At 40.2% G+C, this 21,525-nt stretch overlaps 1 protein-coding gene across 1 annotated transcript in view; it reads right to left on the reverse strand.

The window, feature by feature from the left end:
• C2CD3 (C2 domain containing 3 centriole elongation regulator) overlaps positions 1-21,525 on the reverse strand; it is a 175,150-nt gene that overhangs the window by 1,978 nt on the left and 151,647 nt on the right. Inside the window, 4 exon segments of the mRNA XM_044668915.1 lie at positions 12,307-12,415; positions 14,726-15,656; positions 18,201-18,415; positions 21,183-21,344. Of these exon segments, the coding sequence (XP_044524850.1) occupies positions 12,307-12,415; positions 14,726-15,656; positions 18,201-18,415; positions 21,183-21,344 (1,417 nt within the window).

The following is a 21,525-nucleotide window of genomic DNA, read 5'->3' on the forward strand; positions in this document are numbered from 1 at the left end:
GGGTTATTGTTACCTCCATTTTATGAGGAAAAGGAAGTAAAGGAAGATGAAATGACTTGCCCACAATCACATAGCTAGTGAGTATCCGAAACCAAATGTGATCTGAGGCCTTCTTGACTCCAAGCCAGGAGCACTATCCATTGCACTTATTATTTCTCTGACCTTGTAAAACTGTATGAGAGATGATAGCATTACAATATTATTCTTTGGCAGGGCCACCAGTGAGAGCGGGAGACGGGAACAGTGTGACCAGATGGCTCTTGGCCAGAGATGTAGCTCAGACAAGAAGTGCTCTGGCATTTTTTCCTCCCTTGTCCTCACCCTACCTCCTGTCTGAAAGCCCCCAACTACCCCACAGCAAAACAAAAAGGCAAGGTCAGGGCAAAAGGTAAGTGCTCAGGCAAAATCTCTCATGTTGGGGTGGGGGAATGCCTAGAGTCCTTAATTCTGTTCTCAGCTCTATCCTTGACTCACGAATTTAGAGTGGGTTTAGAGAAAAATCTCTTCTCCCTAGGCCTCAATTTTTGTCACCTGAAAAATGAAAGAGATGAACTAAAAGGTCTATCAGCTTTATTAATCTATGATCTGAGGGCCCATTGGGCTCTGACCAGGGACATTGAAAGGATTTAGAGCCAGAAAGGATCTTAGAGATCACGGAGTTTACTAGATAAGGAAACTGAGACCTAGAGAGGGGAGTAACTTGCACACAGGAAGGTGGAATTAAGATGAGAACCTGTAACCCCAAATTAAGTTTTTCCTCCCTAGTATCCTATAGTAAGAGCTGTACTAAATTCTTCTTTTATTTTCAGATCCCTGTTTTCTTGATAGGTTTTGGGAGAATGAGAAAGAAAGGAAGAGAAACAAAACCCTGGTTACAAACATGTACAGTCAAGAAAAATTGCTACAATGGAGGCCTAAAAATTTAAACTACCTTGGCCCTACTTTCCTGGGAATCAGACAGAAATGAGAATTGAAGGCCAGGGACAGCGACAAGAAAATTCCTGGTACTCTACCTATAAACTTCTTTTTCTGCCCCTATGAATGAGCAGCTTATCTGTCCCTCATGACACCCTTTCTACTGTTTTCCTCTATGGCGCTTGGGCCCTGAGGTCACTGACTGCCTTTAGCTGCCCTTGGCTGGCCTTTGCCTCGTTCCCTAGTTCCCTCTTGCAGTTCCTCATGGGACTTGGAAGGTTTTCTTTTTCTGTGTTGTTTCTGAATTTCCACCAATGCTGAGTCAGAGGCTAAAAACAAAGTAAACAAGGAACCAAGTCCTCAGAAGGGCTCAGAGCTTTATTTGTGAAATCTAAAGATAGCTAAGCTGGGCTCAACTTTCCCCTCATTGGCACCTCTTTCCCTTGGAGCTATTCCCAGAATTCTCTGCTGAGACTGGTACTCCTGGGAGGGAAAGAGGGAATGAAAACAATTCCCTAACCCCTAGGAAGGAGGTATAGCTGGAGTCAAAGGAGATAGAGACAGTGGAGAAGTACATTAAAAATAAAAATCCTTGCCTTCAGTTTTAGAATCAATACTAAATATTGATTCCAAGGCAGAAGAGTGTTAAGGGCTAGACAACTGGGGTTAAGTGACTTGCCTCACATAGCTAGGAAGTGTCTGAGGTCAAATTTGAACCCAGAACCTCCTGTCTCTAGGCTTGGTGCTCTACTGAGCTACCAAGCTGCCCTGGGGAAATATGGAAATATATATATATACATATATATATATATTTGGGTTGTACATAATAAAGAAATACCTTAAATACATTTTCAAAATACTGTAGCAACCAAGATGACATGCCTTATGGGGGCATAGGAATGTAACTTAGGGAAAAAAAATCACAGAGGATTACCCATTTGGGGAAGTATATTCTTAACCTGGTATTCAAGGCTCTTGCCCAAGAGAAGCAATGTGGCATAGTGAGAAGAATGCTGGATCGGTCCCAGTGGGGTTTTGATCTTGCCTTTGTCTCTTAAAGTAACTACTGTGATCAAGGAAATTTGCCTTGGTGTCGCTGTTTCCTCTATGGTGAAATGATGATAATAATCCTTGGTAGACTCCCTAAATAGGACTGTTGTGAGGAATATGCTCTATTCAACCTTAAAGAGCTCCAGAAATAAGAAATACTGTTTTCCTCTGCACCTCACCTCCTACCTTTAAGCTATCTTTCCCTCTAAGCAAGCCCAAGTTTCTTACTGAGTCCTTGACTATGTAAGGGTCATTTCAGACTCCTTGCCTTGGGCCCAGGTCATATCCTTAATCTCACCGGAATGTCAGCTGGATCTGCTCCCTCCACTGCCCCACCCCACTGTTTTCTGTAGTTTAGTAGTTTAAGACCAGCTCATGCCTTGCTTTCTCTGGTTAGAATCACACAATGTTAAAGACAGCAAGTACTCTGAAAGGAACCCTATGGACAACCGTTCTGACAAGTAGCTGTGCAGTGTTTCCTTAGGGATCTCCATTGAAGGGGAACTCACTGTCTCTCAAAATGTCTTGTTCACCTTTGGGACTGCTCAGTTGACTAGTTTTAGATAAAGCTAAAACTATCTGTAACTTCCACCGAGCACAACAAATCTAATTTTTGTTCCACACAATAACTTGCTGATTCGGATAGTCATGTCCGGGCACACTTTGCATAGCCACACTTCCTCCATTCTGTACTTAGTATATTTGATTTTGAAAGGAAGGGAAGGATTTTAAACTGATCACTAATTACATTTCACTGAAAAGACACTATTTCCCCTCTAGACAACCTCCCTTCTGGACTTCCCAGTTACTGTGGAGAGTAAAGCTATTCTCCAAGTCACCCAGGCTCCCAACCCAGTGTCTCCTCCAATTCTTTTGTCTTCAGTTACTATTATTTCTACCTTCATAACAACCTTCTCTCTGCTGATACTGCTACCCTCCTGGTCCAGTCCAGCTTGTTGGTCTCTCTGCCTCAAGTCTCTTCACATTAGTCCTCATCTCAGCTGTCAATATGCTCTTAGAGTATGGATCATAGACCCTTCCCCCCATCAATAAATTCCAGTGGCTTCCTATCACAATCTCCAGGGTCAAACATAAAATCTTCGGGTTGGCTTTTAAAGTCCTTTTAATGATCACTTCCTACCCTTCCAGTCTTGTACATCTTAGTTCTCATTCGCCTCTGTATACTGAGATCCAGTACACCAGCCTCCTTGCTGTTCCAGCTCCAGGAGTTTTCACTGGCTGCCTCTGTGGAACACTCTCCTCTCTCCACCCTGCCTCCAAGTCCCAGCTCAAATCCCACATTTTGTCAGAGGCCCGTCCGATTCCCCTTATTGCTAACACTTTCCCTTTATTATCTCTGGCTTATCCAGGATATATCTTCTTTTTCTATTTGTTTTCATGTTGTTTCCCTCATTGGATCATTAAGCTCCTTGAAAGCAAGGAAGATCTTTCGTCTTTCTCTGTATTCCCAGTGCTTAGTACAGTGGCTGGCACATAGAAGGCCTTTGATTTGTTGACTGACTTTATTGGATGCAATACAGTGTTATAACCTGCCAACATATTTTTGGATCCTGATCCTGTTATCCAATGTGTTACTTATATTTCCCAGCCTTTAAGAGGCAGCTAGATAACAATGCATAGAGTGAAGGTCTTGGAGTCTGGAAGACACAAGTTCAAATCTGGCCATAGACATTTACTAGATGTAAGACCTTGGGCAGATCACCAAACTTTATCTTGTCTCAGTCTCCTTATCTGTAAAATGGAGAAAAATAGCACCTATTGCCCAGGGTAGTTGTAAGGTCCAAATAAAATTATATTTGTAAAACTCTTTCCTATCATTTGTGCTATTAGTGCTACCTATTGTTATGATTTTTAATAGGCATACATTTATCCAAGTCATTGACAAAGATGTTAAACAGAGGTCCAAGAACAAATCTCTGAGGTGCTCCACTAGATAGCCTTCAAAGCTTATATTGAAGGATTAATGACTGCTCTTCAAGGTCTGGCTATGCAACTAGTTTCAAATCTACCTAACTCTATTATAATCTATCATCCATTCTCTCCACAAGGATACAGTAGTCTATATTGCACAGATTTGTTCAGCCAGATTTGGATATACTACATTTATTTAATAAACATTTCCTTTGGGGGCAGCCAGAAGACTTAGAGGATTGAGAGCCAGGCCTAGAGATGAGAGGTCCTGGGTTCAAATCTAGCCTCAGATACTTCCTAGCTGTTTCACCTTGGGCAAGTCACTTAATGCCCATTGCCTAGCCCTTACTGCTTTTCTGCCTTGGGACCAATACGTAGTACTGATTCTAAGATTGAAGGTAAGGGTTTAAAAAACCAACCAACCTTGAAAACAAACATTTCCTTTATGTTTATAAGGCTCTAGAGAAGGCAGAAGGATGGCCCAACCAAACCTACAGCTAGTAAGTGTCACAGGCAGGATTCAAAGCCAAGTGTTCCTGCCTTGAAGTCAGCACTAAATCTACTGCACAAATGAGTCCCAAGTAAGATGATTTACTCAAAGCAATGCTGCTAACAAATGGCAGAACTGGATGAAGAATCAGATAAGACGGAGTCAAAATTCCCCTAATTTCTATATAGATTAAAAAAATTTCAGAGCTTCTCGAGTTATCTTATTTAGTCCTTATAATATTTCTGTGATATCTGGCAAGGAAGAAGCTATCATCTGCATTTTACAGAAGGAAAACTAAGGAAATTGAGCTCTATTTTTGGGAAAGGATTTGCCTGGGGCCATACAATTGGTCTGTGCAGAGTGATATGGCCAGGACTGGAGCCTGGGAACTCTGACTCCTGGGGATTTTTCCCACTGTCTCTCATACAAGGAAGGGGGGGGGGGGGGAGGAGGAGGAGAAGGGAGGGAGATGGATGGGACAGAACTGTGTGCAAAGCTTCTCCTTATGCTGTTTTTTCTTAGACCAGAGCAGTATAGGGGGTTCAGAGCTCTCAAAGCCAATCCCAGAATATCAGCTCAGCTTCTTTTGCCTCTATGCCCTTTCCCAGACAGGGATCTAGGTAACAGCTGCTGTTGTGTGTATATTTTCACAGTCTTCTCTTTGGCCTTTATACACCCTTGGACATGGGTCACATTTGTGTTTGCTGTATTTCTAAAGAGGCCCTGCAGGAGGGCATGCCACAAGTATCAAAATGGTTTTATTTTATCAAAAATATTTCAGCTTTTAAACTTAGATTTTCCTTATGGGTCTGGGTTAGCCAGAATAATGAGCAGGACAGTTTTGCTTATGGTGTGTGTATAAAATGTGCTTGTAAAGACTACAGGAGGAAGAGAGGATGAAGGGGAAAAGGAGAAAGAGGAAATGAGAAAGGGGGAATGACAGGAAAAGAAATCTGGATGTAGGTAATGGCGACTTTCAACCTTGATTTCAAATCTTGAGCTTAATGGTGGCTAATCCATTTTATAATATATATAATGTATAATATATATTGAATCATTTAGAAGGGCAGAGGAGGGACCCTGCTAATAGTAATAGCTAATGATAAGCATTTATATGGTACCTATGATGTTCGAGGCACTATGTTAAGCACTTTTAAATATTATCTCATTTTATAGTCACAACCTTGAGAGGTAGGTGCTATTATTATCTTCATTTTAGGAAATCTGGAACAAACAAGGGTTAAATGACTTGCCCTGAGTTATACAGCAAGGAAATGTGAGAGGCCACATTTGAGTTCAAGACTGGTGTTCTATCTAGCTAGAGGAATACTTTGTCCTTGGGGACAAAAGTAATGATGCACATAGGAGTGAGGAACACTCAGCCCAGGAAACTGATAAGAATAGCTATTCAAGAGCTGGCAAAGTACATATGGGATGGATGTTTGTAATTTGTGATTGTTCAATTTACCAGCACAAGACAGTGTAAAAGGGAATTCTTTGTTCTCTTTGAGTTAGGTTAGTCTAGTCACTTTATGTCTGACCATCACTGATCACAGGTTTAAGAGTTGGAGGAACCATGGAGCTAGTTTATTATCATCTCCTAATTTTATGGAAGAAGGAAGCCAAGTCCACATAGGGAATAAAGAGCTGGGATTTGAACCCAGGACTAGATTAGATGGTGTCAAAGACTTTCAGTTCTATGACTATGTTTTTTTATACTGCACCACATCTCTAAACGCCATTTACCATTTACCATTATGGAGCTTCTGTGGAAACAGCTAGTAGATACCCCAATTAAGTAAGGAAATAGTAAGAAAGTTCCTTGCTGTCCTTTCTGAGTTCAAGTCATCTGACTAGATGAACCACAGTCTAAGCTACCAACAGAGCTGGCAGAAGTGACTACTGAGTTGCCATCATGATTTTAGAAGATTTTGGGAAAGGGTGAATTTAGTTTAGTGACTTGCCCAGGGTCACACAGCTGGGACATGTCTGAGGCTAGATTTGAACCCAGGACCTCCAAGTCTCTAGGCCTGGCTCTCAATCCATTCAGCTACCCAGCTGCTCCTCTTTGGCTGTATTAAAGAAGGCAAAGATTCTAGAAGAAGGAGCTGATAGTTCTCTTGTGCTCTACTTACCCAGGTCAGATCGCATGGGTAGTATTGTGTTTAGAGCACCACATTATAGGATGGATGTTGATAAGTTTGAAGGAGAACAGGAGAAAAACCAAAATGGTGCAGGATCTCTAGACCATATCATATGAAGATCAGGTGAAGCAACTGTGGATATTTAGCTTGGAGACCACGAGAGCATAGCATGCTATCTCCTTGGGTCTGGAGGGCAGAAGAGGGAACAATGCATACAAGTTCCAAAGGGGAATAGTTTAAGTTTTGATATTATGCAAAAACTTTCTAGCAATTAGATAATAAAAAAATGGAATTAGTCTCTTCATGAGGTAGCAAATTTTTTTCCAATGGAGTTTTCAAGCTAAACTTGTTTGAGTACTTGGTAAGTACATTGTTGAGGGGATACTTGTTCAGGAAAAGGTTGGATAAATACACTTTTGGGGTGCCTTCCAACTCAAAATCTGTGGTTCTGTGAACATCTAGTCCAATCTTTTCTTTTTACCAAAGGGAAAATGGATCCAGAGAGTAGAGTTCACTTCCACTGGTAGAACTGGGACTCCAACTCAGGTTTCTTTCATTTTAGGCCAGGGTATTTTTTTACTTCATACTGCTTCTTCTTTCCATTTTTGGTAGATGCTCTTTTAAGAGAGCACTTCAATGATGGGCTAAGAAGTACCGAGTGACTAGGCAGCAAATAGGCAATATATACAAGTTCCCAACACCAGATTTCTTCCCATTCCCCTGTCAGGCCCCTGCACCAGGCCTTAACTACAATCCAAAACACCTGTTACTGGATTGGATATTCTTCTAACCCAGTTCAGGTGTCTCTCTTAAAAAAACCCAAACAAAACATAACCTCTTACCTTACATCTTGGAATCAATACTGTTTATCGGTTCCAAGGCAGAAGAGGGGTAAGGGATAGGCAATGGGTGCTAAGTAATACAACTAGGAAGCGTCTGAGGCCATATTTGAACTTAGGACTTCTGATCTTTATGCCTGGCTCTCAATCCACTGAGTCACCCAGTTGCTCTTTTAAAGAATCTTTTAAAGCAGTATTTGAATTACTGTAGAAATATACTACTTCAATTAAAGAAAGCATCTAGAGCAGAGGTCGGCAATGTATGGCTCTCGAGCCATATCTGGCTCTTTTGAGGGCCAGATATGGCTCTTTCTGCAGGAGCCAAAAAGTCAATTTTTTTCAGGCGCTGTTACAGGAGTGGCACTGTGAGCACTGTATGGCTCTCATGAAATTACATTTAAAAAAATGTGGCATTTATGGCTCTCAAGGCCAAAAAGGTTGCCGACCCCTGATCTAGACTAAGGGTTCTTAACCTGGGATCCTTAGACAGACCTTAGATGGGGAAAAGCCCGTATTTTCTCTAACCTCTAACAAATTTAGTGTTTTATTTAGTGACAAATTAAAAAAAAATTCTCAGAAGGGGTCCATGGATTTTACCAGCTGCCATGACACACACAACTGTATACAACACACATAAAAGGTCAAGAAGCCCTGTAGTTCTGGCCCAACTTCCTTCCAAATAGTTCTAAGTCCTTTACAACACTAGATGGATATTGAACTTCAGCTAAAACATATCATCCCAATAAATACCCAACATCACAAAGCAGTAATGAGACTATAGCCTCATGTTATAATGGAATGATATGGGGGGAGGTAGGGCAGGCTTAGCAAGAAGCCAAGCAGTACCAGGCAATGTCCCCTTGCTTGCCCTTTGGGCCTTTAGTTTTAGCGGGAATCTGACTTCTTAGCTTCCTCATTAGAGGTTCTCCTTTGGCTTTAGCTGGGCAGTTAATTGGATGGAGTTCTGCTGAAAATAAAAACTACCTCCTACCATCATGGCTTTATTTTTACTACACTTGAAGGTCAGAACAGGTATTAAAACAACACTATAGCATCACTTGTCTATTGTTATATAGCTAAAAAATATAAGAAACAGGAAACTATGTTCTCTGCTAGAAGTCCAATGGCTCTTTCTTTTATATTGTGGTCTACAGGCTCATTGGATTTTGGGTGGTCAGAAGTAAACTTTCTAACAACGAGTCACCCCAAATTGGAAGGGGATGTCTCAGAAGGATAAGTAATCCTTGTCCTCAAAATCTTTAAGCTGAAGTTGGGTGTTTAATTGGCAGAGATGATACAGATGGATATTTTGTTAAGGTAAGGGTTGGCTTACTTGACCTTTGAGGTTTCTCCCACTTCTGAGAGTCCGTGATTCTCAGACTTTTCAAAGGATTTTCCTTGTGACTTTCCTTGGTGCTTAGGTCAAGCTCCTTTGTATCTTTCATTTCTAACTTGTCTTTTTCAATTAGGATTTTCAGCTCCTTAGGCACAAGGTCTATTTTTGTAAGTACCATCACCACAGCACAAGTCTTGCATATAGTTATTTAATTGGTGTTATCATCTGACATCAATTTGTTGGATAGAATATTATTTACAACACAGGCATATCGATACTAAGTATTGATTCTAAGGCACAAGAGTGGTAAGGGCTAGGCAATTGTGGTTAAGTGACTTGTCCAGGGACACATAGGTGGGAAATGTCTGAGGCTACATCACAGGCTTATTTGAGAGGATTTAATGACAACATATGCAGAATGCTTTGTAAATTGTTCTACAAATAAAGGAGTTTAGAGTTAGTGCCAAATGTCAGAGCTTTTACAGGTACTTCAAAATAAAGAATATAGGGTTTTACACAGAATGGGCACTTACCAAAAGTTTGAGTTGAAATGAACATACATTATCAAAACCATAAGACACCTAAGGACACAGCACATCATAGCTGGAAATGACCCTGGAAATTCAAACCACTAATTTTACAGCTGAGGAAACTGAGGAAGACTTGTTCAATGTCACAAAGCAAAACACTGGCAAAGTTGGAACCCTGAATCCAGGTCTCATGACTTCTAGTTGCTCAGGATGGGGCATACAGTAGTTACTCATGAAGTGCTTATTAACTGGCTGTTTTCTCTGCTGACTGTGTAAGGGAGGAGCAGGCTAATCAAATGGCCATGACTTAGTCCAAATAGACTCAAGGCTTCTTGTTTGGAGAGGGCTGTGGTGGGTGTGGGGAGTCACTGGAGCCTGTCTGGAAAGGATAATATGTGGCTCTTCTTCAATTCAACAAATACTTATTGTATCCACTACGGATGATGCCCTACACTAGACACATGGAAAACAAAGACTAAGAGCAGAGTGTCCTCAGAGTGCTCACACTCTCCATTTGGGCAGAAGGGAATATGACACTTATACAATAAGTATGATATAAGGTCTAGTATTATATGTTTGCAGAGAATAATGCAGAAAAAGAACTTTTTGCAAATACAAGGAAGAGAACACTTTCATTTAGGAAACAAGCAAGTAAGTAATTGCCCTTGAGCTAAGCTTTGAGGGAAGAGAAAGACTTTAGCAGGCAAATATGAGAAAGGAGTTTATTCTTGGTATGGAGGATGGCTGGCCTTTGTGAATGCAGAGAAGTGGGAGAATGAAAGACAAGATGAACAATGAGGAATTGTCCAGTCTGAATGGGGCACAAAGTATGTGAGGGGAAATAGGATGAAATAAGGATGAAAAATCTGAGTTGGATAGAGCACTTTGGGCTGGGGCATCACTCAGGAATCAACTGCAATTGTATTTAGAACAGTTGAACACTTGATTCTAGTGTATTCTGGTTATATAACTATTTCCAATATGAGAACATTTTGTCTCCCCAATCAGTGTGGGAGCTCCTTCTTTCATCCTTCTCCCTCTGCCTCCAGCAGAGCTATGTATATTTTTTTTAGCTTGCATTTATTCAGTTAAGCAATCATGTAATTTTATATCAAAAATAAAACTTATAAAGTAACACAAAAGATATAAAATATAAGGTAACAAAAATCACTGTACTGAATTCAAAGTAATTGTACCAGACCTTGTAGTCCCCCAATTACCTTTGTACCATAAGTACCCAACCCTTCCTTCTGAGGTGGGGCCTAGACACTTCCCTCTTGTAGCAATCTACTCCCTGCATACCGCTTGTATCTGGGCCCAGTGCCTTCTGCCATCTCTCACCAATTTGATGCTAGTTTCACATTAACAGACTCTGATTTGAACCTCTGTTTTCTAAGAAAAAGTGGATTCATTTAAGAATTGAATTTTTATTTATTACAATATTTATCTAAGAATTATTATTGTGGATACACAATAATTTTGGTCACTGTTGCAAACTATCCCAATCCCACAGATGGACTTGTTCCCGCCAAAGGGAAATTTTGCCAAATCTTGCAATTTGAAAAATGATTTCTGATTCCCTCAACTAGATCATAACTCCTTACTTAAGGACAGGGCCTATGCTTCTTACTTCTTCTGTATCTCTGTCCTATTTCTAGCACAGTTAAGGGCATACAGAAGGCATTCTATAAGGAAATATAATTGGAATACTGTCTATGCCACTAATCTGCTTGGCAAAACCTTTCTTTATAGTAAATTAGACCAGGGTAGTCTAACTTACTTGTCTAACTCATGACAAATTCTCAATTAGAGAAACTGAAATGAATAATTTTCATAAAACAATATAATCCTAAAATCTCAATTATGATGCTTTCAGTGCCTATTTCTACAGCTTTCATCCAGGCAACTAGAATGATTCAGAAACATACACACAAGGAGGCATTCTGGCTTGACAGGTTGAGCGAAAGAAACTTACTTTCTGATGTCCATTTTCCTCTATCATGCTTTCCCTAAGATGTCCAGCCTCAGGCAACATAATTATACTGAATTTTCCAAACACCAAATCCAAAACTTCCAAGAAAGCCAGTGTCAAAAAGTTTTAAGTTATTTTGACAATTAATTCCCATTAACTTGATCTCTCTCTTCCAAACTGCTTACCCAAATCTTTTTTTTCTTTTCTTTTTTTCTTTCCCCCAGCTCTCAGGTGAGGTGCTATCTTCACTATAAGCCTTTCTTTCTCTCTTTAAAGTGATTTCTTTCCCCTTTAGTTTCTCCAGAGCCCACTAATTCTTTTTACTCCTTTCTTAAGCCCTTCTGATCTCTGGCTTCCAACTTGCTTACTTAACTGAAACAATGCTCTAAAATGACCAATTATCTCTCAACTGCCAAATCTGAGGGCCTTTTCTCAAATCTCATTCTTTTAGAGCTTTCTGCAGCATCTGACATTCCTGATCACTTTTCTCTTGATATTCTCTCCTCATGTGAGTCTTCATGAAACTTAGTGACTAGACCTCATACATCCAATGCTCATCTATTGAACCTACTTCTAACATTCTTGGGCCAAAGAGAACAAGTCTATTTATTTTGTTCCATAATAGATATTGGAAGATAGCTAGCAGAATAGTTATCAGATACCTTCTCTCCTACTTCCTAAAACATGATGCCAAGAATAGTATTGGTATTCTAGGAGTGATCTTGCCTGGGCAGAGAATAATGAAGCCGTTACCTGCCTTTTTGGGGCATTCAACCTAATTTTTGTAGTCTAAGATAAAACCAGTGGCTTCTTAGATACAATGCTTAACTCATATTAAGCTTATTGTCTATTAAAACTTATAGGTCTTCACGTGTTTCCCCCATTGAACCACAAGTGCTATCAAGATGAGCAAAGAACAAGTTTTATACTTAACCTGAATCCCCAAACACAGTAAACATGGGACTAGACACAAAGAAAGTGCTTAAAACCTTCCATTTTAAGTGGACTGTTGGTGGCATTCTCACATTTCACATCAATGTTTATCAAAGAACAAAGTGAATGTTGTCTCTCCAGACAAGAACATTGCTTTGCTCTTACCTGATGGGCTGTGATTGATGGGGAAGCTGCAGAGAGAGAGAGCATCCTCATTGATACCTCCAAATGCTTGGGTGAAAGGAAGAAATTAGGGACCCTCAATGGCTCTGGTCTGAAGGCAGGAGTGAGGGAAAAAAGTGTGCACATTTATTTATCCTAACACAGTTCTGTTATTCTTGTCAAGTGGGGCAACTTTGCTCATGTTATTTATTCTTGGGCTACAGAATTTGGAATTGAAAGGATACTAGAGATTATCTGGTTTAACTACCTGTTTTTTACAAAGGAGAAAACTGAGGGGCAGAGAGGGGAGAGATTTAAGATTCTAATCTACTAATATATGCACGTCTTTTCCACATGGACTTCTTTCTAGCCTTGTTCACACATGTAGAAAGGACTACAGAATCTGAGTTAGAAGGGTCTACTGACTCACATGCCTACTTTGAGAAAACAAAGATATTTTTGATAGTAGTCTTTGCACATATTGAAGGTATCCCTGATGAAAATATAAGATGGAAATAGGCGGGCTTTCAAAGATAGTTTTCTATAGCAGAACGTATCTTTTCAGTCACATAATTAGCTGACATATGTAGAGAATACATCATCATATTAGTTGTTAATTGTAAAAGAGCATTTGACTCAGCAGAACAAATTGTGATTTTAAATTTCTTATCCAATATAGGGTTTCCAGTGCACTTGTCATGGTTTTCTGATAGAACCACAGAAATAACTGGTGATTCTCTAATTTTCAATATCACATGAAGCACAGACAGAATAAAGTGATGCTTGCTAAAGTTGTTTGCTATAATCATGGAGAATGTTCTGCACAAAGATGAAAGGGAGATTCTTTACAGACTGTGAGGTTCTCCAGATACTGCTATTCATGAATGACATGGCACCGACAGAATCTACTAAGCATCACTGAAGTACAAGGCTCTCTCAGTAGGATTCCACGGTAGCTCATAAAATTGGTTCAGTGACTGCTTACAGGAAAAACATGAAGATGAAGAACACAAACTCTTAGATTGTGGCATGCAATGAGGTGGCTAGCCACTTGAATTAGGCCATCCGGACAGATAGCACTACCCTGGACAGACACATTAGGTGGACAACGAGGTGAGCAGAGACTCAAATGGGAAGAAGCTGGGAAGGATTTGCATTTACAATTTACTTTTTTACTTTCAATGATGCCAGGCTGTCACCAAATGATAGGAAGGGCCTTGAGAGTCTGTTTTTTTGGCCAGCCTCTAGGCTTATCCTGCCCTCTCCCATAGTCTAGGGCAGTGATGGGCAAACTATGGCCCTGCGGGCCAGGTGTGGCCCCCTGAAATGTTCTATCCAGCAATAGGACATTATTCCTAATCTGACGAATATAATGAGTAGGATACAATACAATGAAACTTCGAAAGAGTTGCCTTAGAAACAGACTGACAGATGACATTTCCTTTCCTTTGGCCCCCTCTTTAAAATGTTTGCCCATCACTGGTCTAGGGCATTGGGAGTCATCTTCTCAGAATTATTCCTGAACCTTGCTTCTATATACTCCAAAGAAAGCAAATTTTTTCTGCTCTGATTTTTTTCTATAATTTTGTCTATACCTCTCTTTTGCATTGACTCTACCTAATTTGATCAAACAAGAATTAAGTCCTTATTCTATGCCAGGCATTGTGTTAGGCTGGAGATACAAATAAAAATTAAAAATAGTTAAACAGTAACTCAAGATTATGGTTTGTGTTACAGCACTGTATCAAGAGCCAAAAACCACTTCCTTGCCCATAAGCAGCACTTAGGAGTTCATTGAAGTGAACTGCCAAAAACTTGCTGTGAGCCCAAGGGATCCTCTTCCCTCATGGGGGTGGTCTCCTTGGGTAAAGACAAATCTTAGGTAGTTAGGACAAGCCCAGTTGGCAGGTAGGTGGAAGGAAATGTTTGGGAGCCCCTTCCTGATGCCAGTGAAGCAGAGTGAGAAGTAATAGGTTGGGAGCTAGAAGTTCGAGGTTGGAATCAGAGCTCTGTAAATGACTGTGACCATCAGCATTTCTTTGGTTCTCTCTTGATCTCAATTTCCTTCTCTGTAAGATGCGCGTGTTGGGTTCTTTTCAGAAAAGCTCTAAATCTTTTGATATCATAGGATACTGGTGATTTAGTTTTTACATTCATTTATGGTTGGCCCTGACCTAACAACCACTAGGTCATAATTTCTTAATCTTGGTGTGTGAATGAATTTAAAAAATTACTATTTCAATAAATTTGGTTTCCTTTGTAATCTTATGCATCTTATGTAAAGCATGTAAAAACACGAATCTGAGAAGGGATCTACAGACTTTCCTAGACTGCCCAAGGGGTCCAGGACAGAACCCCTGCCATAGTTAAACTTGAGGGTCAGTTAAAAGGAGAAGTTACTTATACGACATCAAAAGGATACAGTGAGAGGTTCTGCTTTGGGGATTTCTCTGATTCTGTCAAAAGGACTTCAGGCTTTTCACTCCTGGAAGATGACAACTTTGTAGGCAGTTTCTTACCATGACTGATGTCTTTGTTTCCATGGTTCTCATCTAAACAGGAGGTTCTAGCTAGGAGAACTGAGTTAGCTTGATGAAGAGCAAATTCTCCACTGTCTGAGGAGTCACTTGACTCATTAGACTCTAGATTCTCTTCTTTTGATGTTTTGAGGACCAGAGAGAATATTCTGCTTTTGCTAGTATCTCCTATTTGAGATAGGCCTATTGCCTTGGAGTTCTTGTGATATTTACCCACATCTACACTCATTCCATAGACACTGTCTGTTTCTGCTGTAGGAGTGAGGCAAGCCTGGGTCCTGTCAGGTGGATACAAGCAGATGTCCTGCTGTGTACTGAGGTGGGATTTACTCTCATCACTCTGGTCTTTTCTGGGGGAGGGTTTGGAAGTTGAGATAGAGAGGTCATCTTTCTTCACCTCTGTCAGAAGATGGTCAACTGCCACATTTTCTTCCGATGTGATACTAGACCAAGGGCTAGTCTTATCTGTCATGGTTGTAATTTCATTGAGGGTTCTGGGTTCTATAACATCTTCTTCAAAGTCATCATCACTGGAGTTTTGAGCCACCTCAGAATCCTTTTCAATTTCAACTACTTCCAAGGTCAAGGGAAGATTATTTTCTGTTGCTTCTTGTTCTAGGAATTCACCTAGTATTTTCTTTTCAGGTGGAGGTATTTCAAGAGGGAAAGGGGAGAGTTGGTCCTGGGGTAGAGCATTTCTCTCTTCATCATTCTCTACTCTATGGTCTCCATGGAGGGTTTTGCCTTCAGGATTTTGACTCTCCATTTGATGAATACTTGACAATGATGGATTATCCTTGGTTAGAGTTTGCAGACCTGAAGAGCAAGAAACATAAAAAAATGACATCAGAAGACTCTGAATTCTGACTCTTTCACTTCCTATCTGTATGATTTCTGGGCAGATCACTTTGACCTACTTGTGCCTGCTTCCTCATCTGTAAAAGTAGGAGTAGGATCTCTAAGGTCCCTTCCATCCCCAAATCCTAGTATTCTCTATGCAATCCTCACAATTACTATTTTGCAAAGCTACCAAAACTAGTCCCTACCTCAAACAGTCAAAACAAATGTTAGAAGCTAGTGAACACCATGAACTAACAAACTATTCAATTCAGTAAAATTTCTAGCCCTTTGGCATACTAATATCAGAGGAAAAAATTTTCATCTATTTTTATACTACAGATGGAAGTTTAGCAGTGAGCTGTCAAAAGACTTGGCTTCTCTAAACTTCAGATTCATTCTCTGTGAAATGGGGTTGAAAAAAATCTATATTACCTACCTCAAAAACCTGTGGTCAGGCCACAGTGAAATAATGCATGCCAAAGTATCTTTAAAAAAACAAAAACTCTTACCTTTCATCTTAGAATCAATACTGTGTACTGGTTCCAAGGCAGAAGAGTCGTAAGGGTTAGGCAATGGGGGTGGGGTGGGGTGGGGGGTTAGATGTCTTGTCCAGGGTCACACAGCTAGGAAGTATCTGAGTCCAGATTTGAACGTAGGACCTTTGGTCCCCAGGCCTGGTTCTCCATCCACTGAGCCACCCAGCTGCCCTTCAAAGTGTCTTTTAAACTATAATAACTGTAGTGCTTATTTCTTTCTTTTAAAAAGTGATGTCTTTTATCTTTGTCATTGAGTAATTTATGGAAAAGACCTCCAAGTCCTAGTTCAGAATACCTCTTGTCACAAAGAAATAGAGATAAGCAAAACCAAATGAGATAGGGGCAATTATTTGGCTAAGTGGACAGAAAGCCAGACCTGGAGAAGGGAGGTCCTGAGTTAAAATCTGGTCTTGGACACTTCCTAGCTGTGTGATCCTGGGCAAGTCACTTACACCGATTGCTTAGCCCTTACTACTCTTCTGTCTTGGAACTTATATTCAGTATTGATTCTAAGACATGAATAAGGGTTAAAAAAAAAAACCCTCAAATATACAGTGACCTGATCTGACAACAGCATCAGTTTGTACAAATTTAGCTCTCATTGTTATAGTATTGTATGGTTTGAAAAATACTTTTCTTACACAGTTTTTTGAGGTAGGTACTAAAGCGTACTATAACAGAGACAGTACAGCATAGTGAAATGATCAGTGGACTTAGATCTGAAATGGCTTCCTGATAATTCCTGATCTAGGAAACCAGCTTCAAGATTCAGGTCAGATGATGTTCTCCCATGAGGATGGAAGCTCCCTGACTGCAAGTTCTGTGTTGGTTTTCATCTCTTCATGCTCAATGTCCAGTACATAGTCTTTCACAGCAGGTGTTTCACTAATGTTTGTAGAATTAAGTGGAATAAATGTCAATTATAACCTGAAAATAAAACAGAAAAACTCTACCTCTGCTAGAGAGAGAATGGAAGACTCTTGAACAAATACCAGTTGCAGGTTTGATGGGGGAAGGTGGGTAAGAGTCACAAAAGGCTCCCTTCAAACCCCCTGATGGCAGGGACTGAGCTGGGCATGTAGGGGAGATTCAGTAAATACCTGCTGACTTAGTGAATGAATGCAAGAATTGTCCCTAGTTAGAGTAATGGAGCAAGTAAAGAGTAAAACCTGTGATTACTGACAGAATGCATTGTGAATGAGGCATGGCCAGGAATATTATCCCTATTTTACCTAGCAAGAATGTGAGCTCCTTGAGGGTAGGGACTAGCTTCCTTTTTTATTTGTATCCCCAGCGCTTTGTGCACAGTAGATTAATGTTTCATTCATTCTATGGATTTTATTCTGCATGAGATAGAGGGAAGGAGGAAATCAGGGCATAAAATGGGAAAGAACTTGTTTAATGTCACACAGAAAACCAGTATCAGATTAGGACTAGAGCTTATGTCCCTGACTCCATGCACTGGGTTTTCTTTTACCTTGTGCTTTTCTCAATCATAAAGCCAACTTTGGATTCAAATGCAATAGGATTATAAACTATACTTGTCAGATGTCAAATTTCTTTTCTTCAACATTTTTTCCAACGCTGACATTTTGTAATTTTAGGACGTAGGCACAAATCCTGGCTCTCCTACTTTTTACCTTTGTGATCCTGGACAAGTTAGTTACTCTCTTTTAGTCTCATTTTCCTTACCTGTAAATTGATGGGAGGTTGAACTAGATGAGCTCAAAGCTCCTTTCCAAATGAAAATCTGAGGATATTATTACCTAGGCCCTCACACTCCATGTTTAGCATTTTTTCCACTGAACTACTGTGCTTTACCTCATGACTTAGTTCTCCTAGAGGGAGGAAAATTAAATTGCAAATATCTGGATACTTGGATCTCCACTGTTCCTTCCAATTTCTCCCTTTTCTCTTTCCCTCCCACGCAGATGGGCTTGTCTCAAAAACATTGAAATCACCATGAGGGCCACTAGCTTCTTACCAGTAATCAGGGCGCTGACTTGAGATACCAAGTCATTTGACTTTTCTAAAATGTGATGGCTCTCTAAGTTCGGATTCCTTGTCTCAGCTCCTTGACGATTGTCTCCGCAGTCCTGGTATGGCTGGCCTGAGAGGTTGAAGGTGAGCTGAGGGTAAGACTTAGTTAACTTCTGGCTGAAGTACCTCTGAATCTGATCTAATTCATTTAAGTTTTTCCTATGTGACAGAGAAAAAGAAAGAAAAATGAGAAAAAGAGGTCACTAAATCTTATAATCTCATATCATTTAGTTCAACCTGTGCCTGAATAGGAATTGCATTTACATTCCAACCAAGTGACTATCCAGCCTATACTTCAAAGATCTGAAGAAATGCGAAGCTTACTACCTTATGAGGGAGCTAGTTTGAATTGGCAGAAAGTTCCACGCTGCAACTTCTATTCATTGGTTGTTCTTCATTCCCAAGGTTTTCACCCTGTCTAGGCTTACATCTATATATTCTAATGATTCTCCCCAGTTCCAGTCTTCTCCACTCTGTTATACCCTACAAACACCAAAAGATTAATTGCTTTGGTCACTCCTTCTTATGTTAGAAGACCACCAATGAATGGTTCTATTGAATGTGAGCTCAAGAGCTGGGCTAGCCTACTTTTCTATTTGTATCTCCAGAATTAGGAACAATGATTTGATATAATAAGCACTTACTAAATGCTTTTCATTCATTCATGCTCATAGGAAAAAGTCCTTATTTTTAATGTATGCACTATTTAAAGCCCTAGTCAAATGTCAGGACTTCTATAGAAGCCTTCCCTGATTAGCCCATCAATAGCTGTTGTCCTTTGTACTCAAAAGAGGAGCAGGATGACATTGCTGGTGATGTCTTTTGACTTGATATAAACTGAATTTAAGTGAAGCAGAGTTGCACAAAGTCAATAGCCTCACTCTCTTCCAGAGTCACTGAAGTCCAATGTCAGGACAAAAGTCAAGATGACTGCTAGTGGCTCAGGATGCAGTAGATGCCCTTGGCATCTCTGATATCTAAGCAAGTTCTAAGCACTCCATAACACCTCTTTTGATGGCCTTCATGGCCATTGGAACAAACTGTCCCATCCAACTATTCTGCCATGGGAAGTCTTCACATGCCTGGGGGAGACACCCCATGTAACATGCTGATAGGTCTGTGTTTACCCTCAGTTACTCTCAATCTGGTTTAGCCTACCTGCCGAGATGGTTTTATGAGGGTATGGCTGCTACAACTTCTTGGAGCCACAGGTGAAAGCTGGGTAGCAGAGGGATACCAAAAGTATATGAGCAGCCCTGAAAGGGGCTCAGCAAGTCCTCACACTAGGGGTGCTAGTCCTCCCTGAACAACCCCATATATCTCAGTCCACCCATAAAGACCATTACAAAGCACTTTTTATCACTTAGAAACACTTATTATTTGATACTACATATTACATATAATACCGTGTACTGTTAATTATTTATGCATGCCTCTTGTTGAAAGGTGGCTTGGGACAGTATAAAGATGGCTAGATTTGGAGTCGGAAGAAGCACAAGATAAATTCTCAGGCCTGATACTTATTAGTTGTGTAGTTATGGACAAGACATTTAACCTTTCCATATGTATTTCATTATTTGTAAAATGGGGATAATAATATCTGTAGAACATAGCTCAAAAAGGTACAATGAAGTTTTCAAATGAGACAATATAGAGAAAAGTCTATGCACTTTAGATTATGAAGCACCATATAATATTAGCTATCATAATTGTGGTCATCATTATCCTACTGGATTGTGAGCTCCAGGAAGTTAGAAACTGTATTTTATCCAAACTCTGTGTCTTTCCCCTCACAGAGCTCTCTGCACACAGTAGGGATTTAATGAATGATGACTGAGCAAGTATGTAAGACTCTACAAAAACTAGCATTGGAGGGCAGCTGGGTGGCTCAGTGCATTGACAACCAGGCCTAGAGATGGGAGGTCCTGGGTTCAAATCTGGCCTCAGACACTGCCTAGCTGTGTGACCCTGGGCAAGTCACTTAACCCCCACTGCCTAGTCCTTGCTGCTCTTCTGCCTTGGAACCAATACACAGTATTGATTCTAAGACAGAAGTTGAGGGTTAAAAAAAATGAAAACAAAAAAACTAGGCTTGACAGATGTATTGAGTAAATCTCCCTTCAGGACGTCCCCATTCCCATGTGTCTGCTCTGCTCATAACTCTCTCCATTCCCCAAAGCTGTTCCCTAAATCTAGAATGTCTCATCACCACCCTCCTGCCTACGAGTTTAAATCTTGCTCTATCCTTCAAGGTTCAACTCCAGGGATACCTTTCCACAATTGTTCCAGCCTACATTGATTTCTTATAGGAAGCAGTAGAACCCCATCAGGCACTTGTATATAGCATCCTATATTTTCTGCTTCATAGATGTAGGAATTTGAAGGTCTCTTGGAGTTCAACTAGGTCAATCTCTTCACTTCACAGAGGGATTTAATCACTGTCCCAGCCCAGTGATGTGCCCCTCATCAGAGGCACAGGTGTACACAGACCTTCTGGGATTATGGCTAACCAGAGCTACACTGTGTACTCTCAGAGCTCAAAGTGAGAATCTGTCACATAGTTTCAATCCTAATACTGTGGAACTGGAAAGAATCTCAGCATGTTACCTTTTTCATTATTTGAGTCATTGTTGGTATAGTGAAAAAAGTCAGGTCAGGAGCACCACCATTCACTAGCTAAATGATTCTGAGACAAGAACTTAACCTGAGTCTCTGTTTTTTTCAACAAATAAATCAATCTATAAAATAAAAATGATATTAGGCTCAACACTTGATAATGTATATGGAAGTGACTTATGATGCTAAAATATTCTGGTGAACATGGGGCCTTTCTTTTTGTTGTGATTTTCTTGGAGAAGTGGGGTACGCCTAGGATTAGGATGACAAAATAAAAAATCCCAGATAATTTTTGAAAAGAAATCCTCACCTGAGAGAGGTCAGGAGTGAGTTTCGGGATGAAAAAGCTAGTAAGTCCACTTGGCTGTCATTCTGAATAATCCCTTCAGCCTGCTGTAAGGATTCATGAAATCGGCGAACATTCTGCATGTGCTCTTCATGACGAGATACCTGGCTTCTCAAAGGTCCACTTCTGGAAAAAAAAAATGAACGTATCAATAAGTATTTCTTTTGGGAAAAACCATTTTGTTGCCAAGCATAAAATGTGTATACCTAACTAGATGGTACAATAATAAAAATAAATAGATTGAACACAAAAAAACCCTAAAAATTGGAAGAAAAGGAATAATACATTAATAATAATTATCATAATG

The sequence above is a fragment of the Gracilinanus agilis genome, chromosome 3, assembly GCF_016433145.1.
Source record: "Gracilinanus agilis isolate LMUSP501 chromosome 3, AgileGrace, whole genome shotgun sequence".
NCBI lineage: Eukaryota > Metazoa > Chordata > Mammalia > Didelphimorphia > Didelphidae > Gracilinanus > Gracilinanus agilis.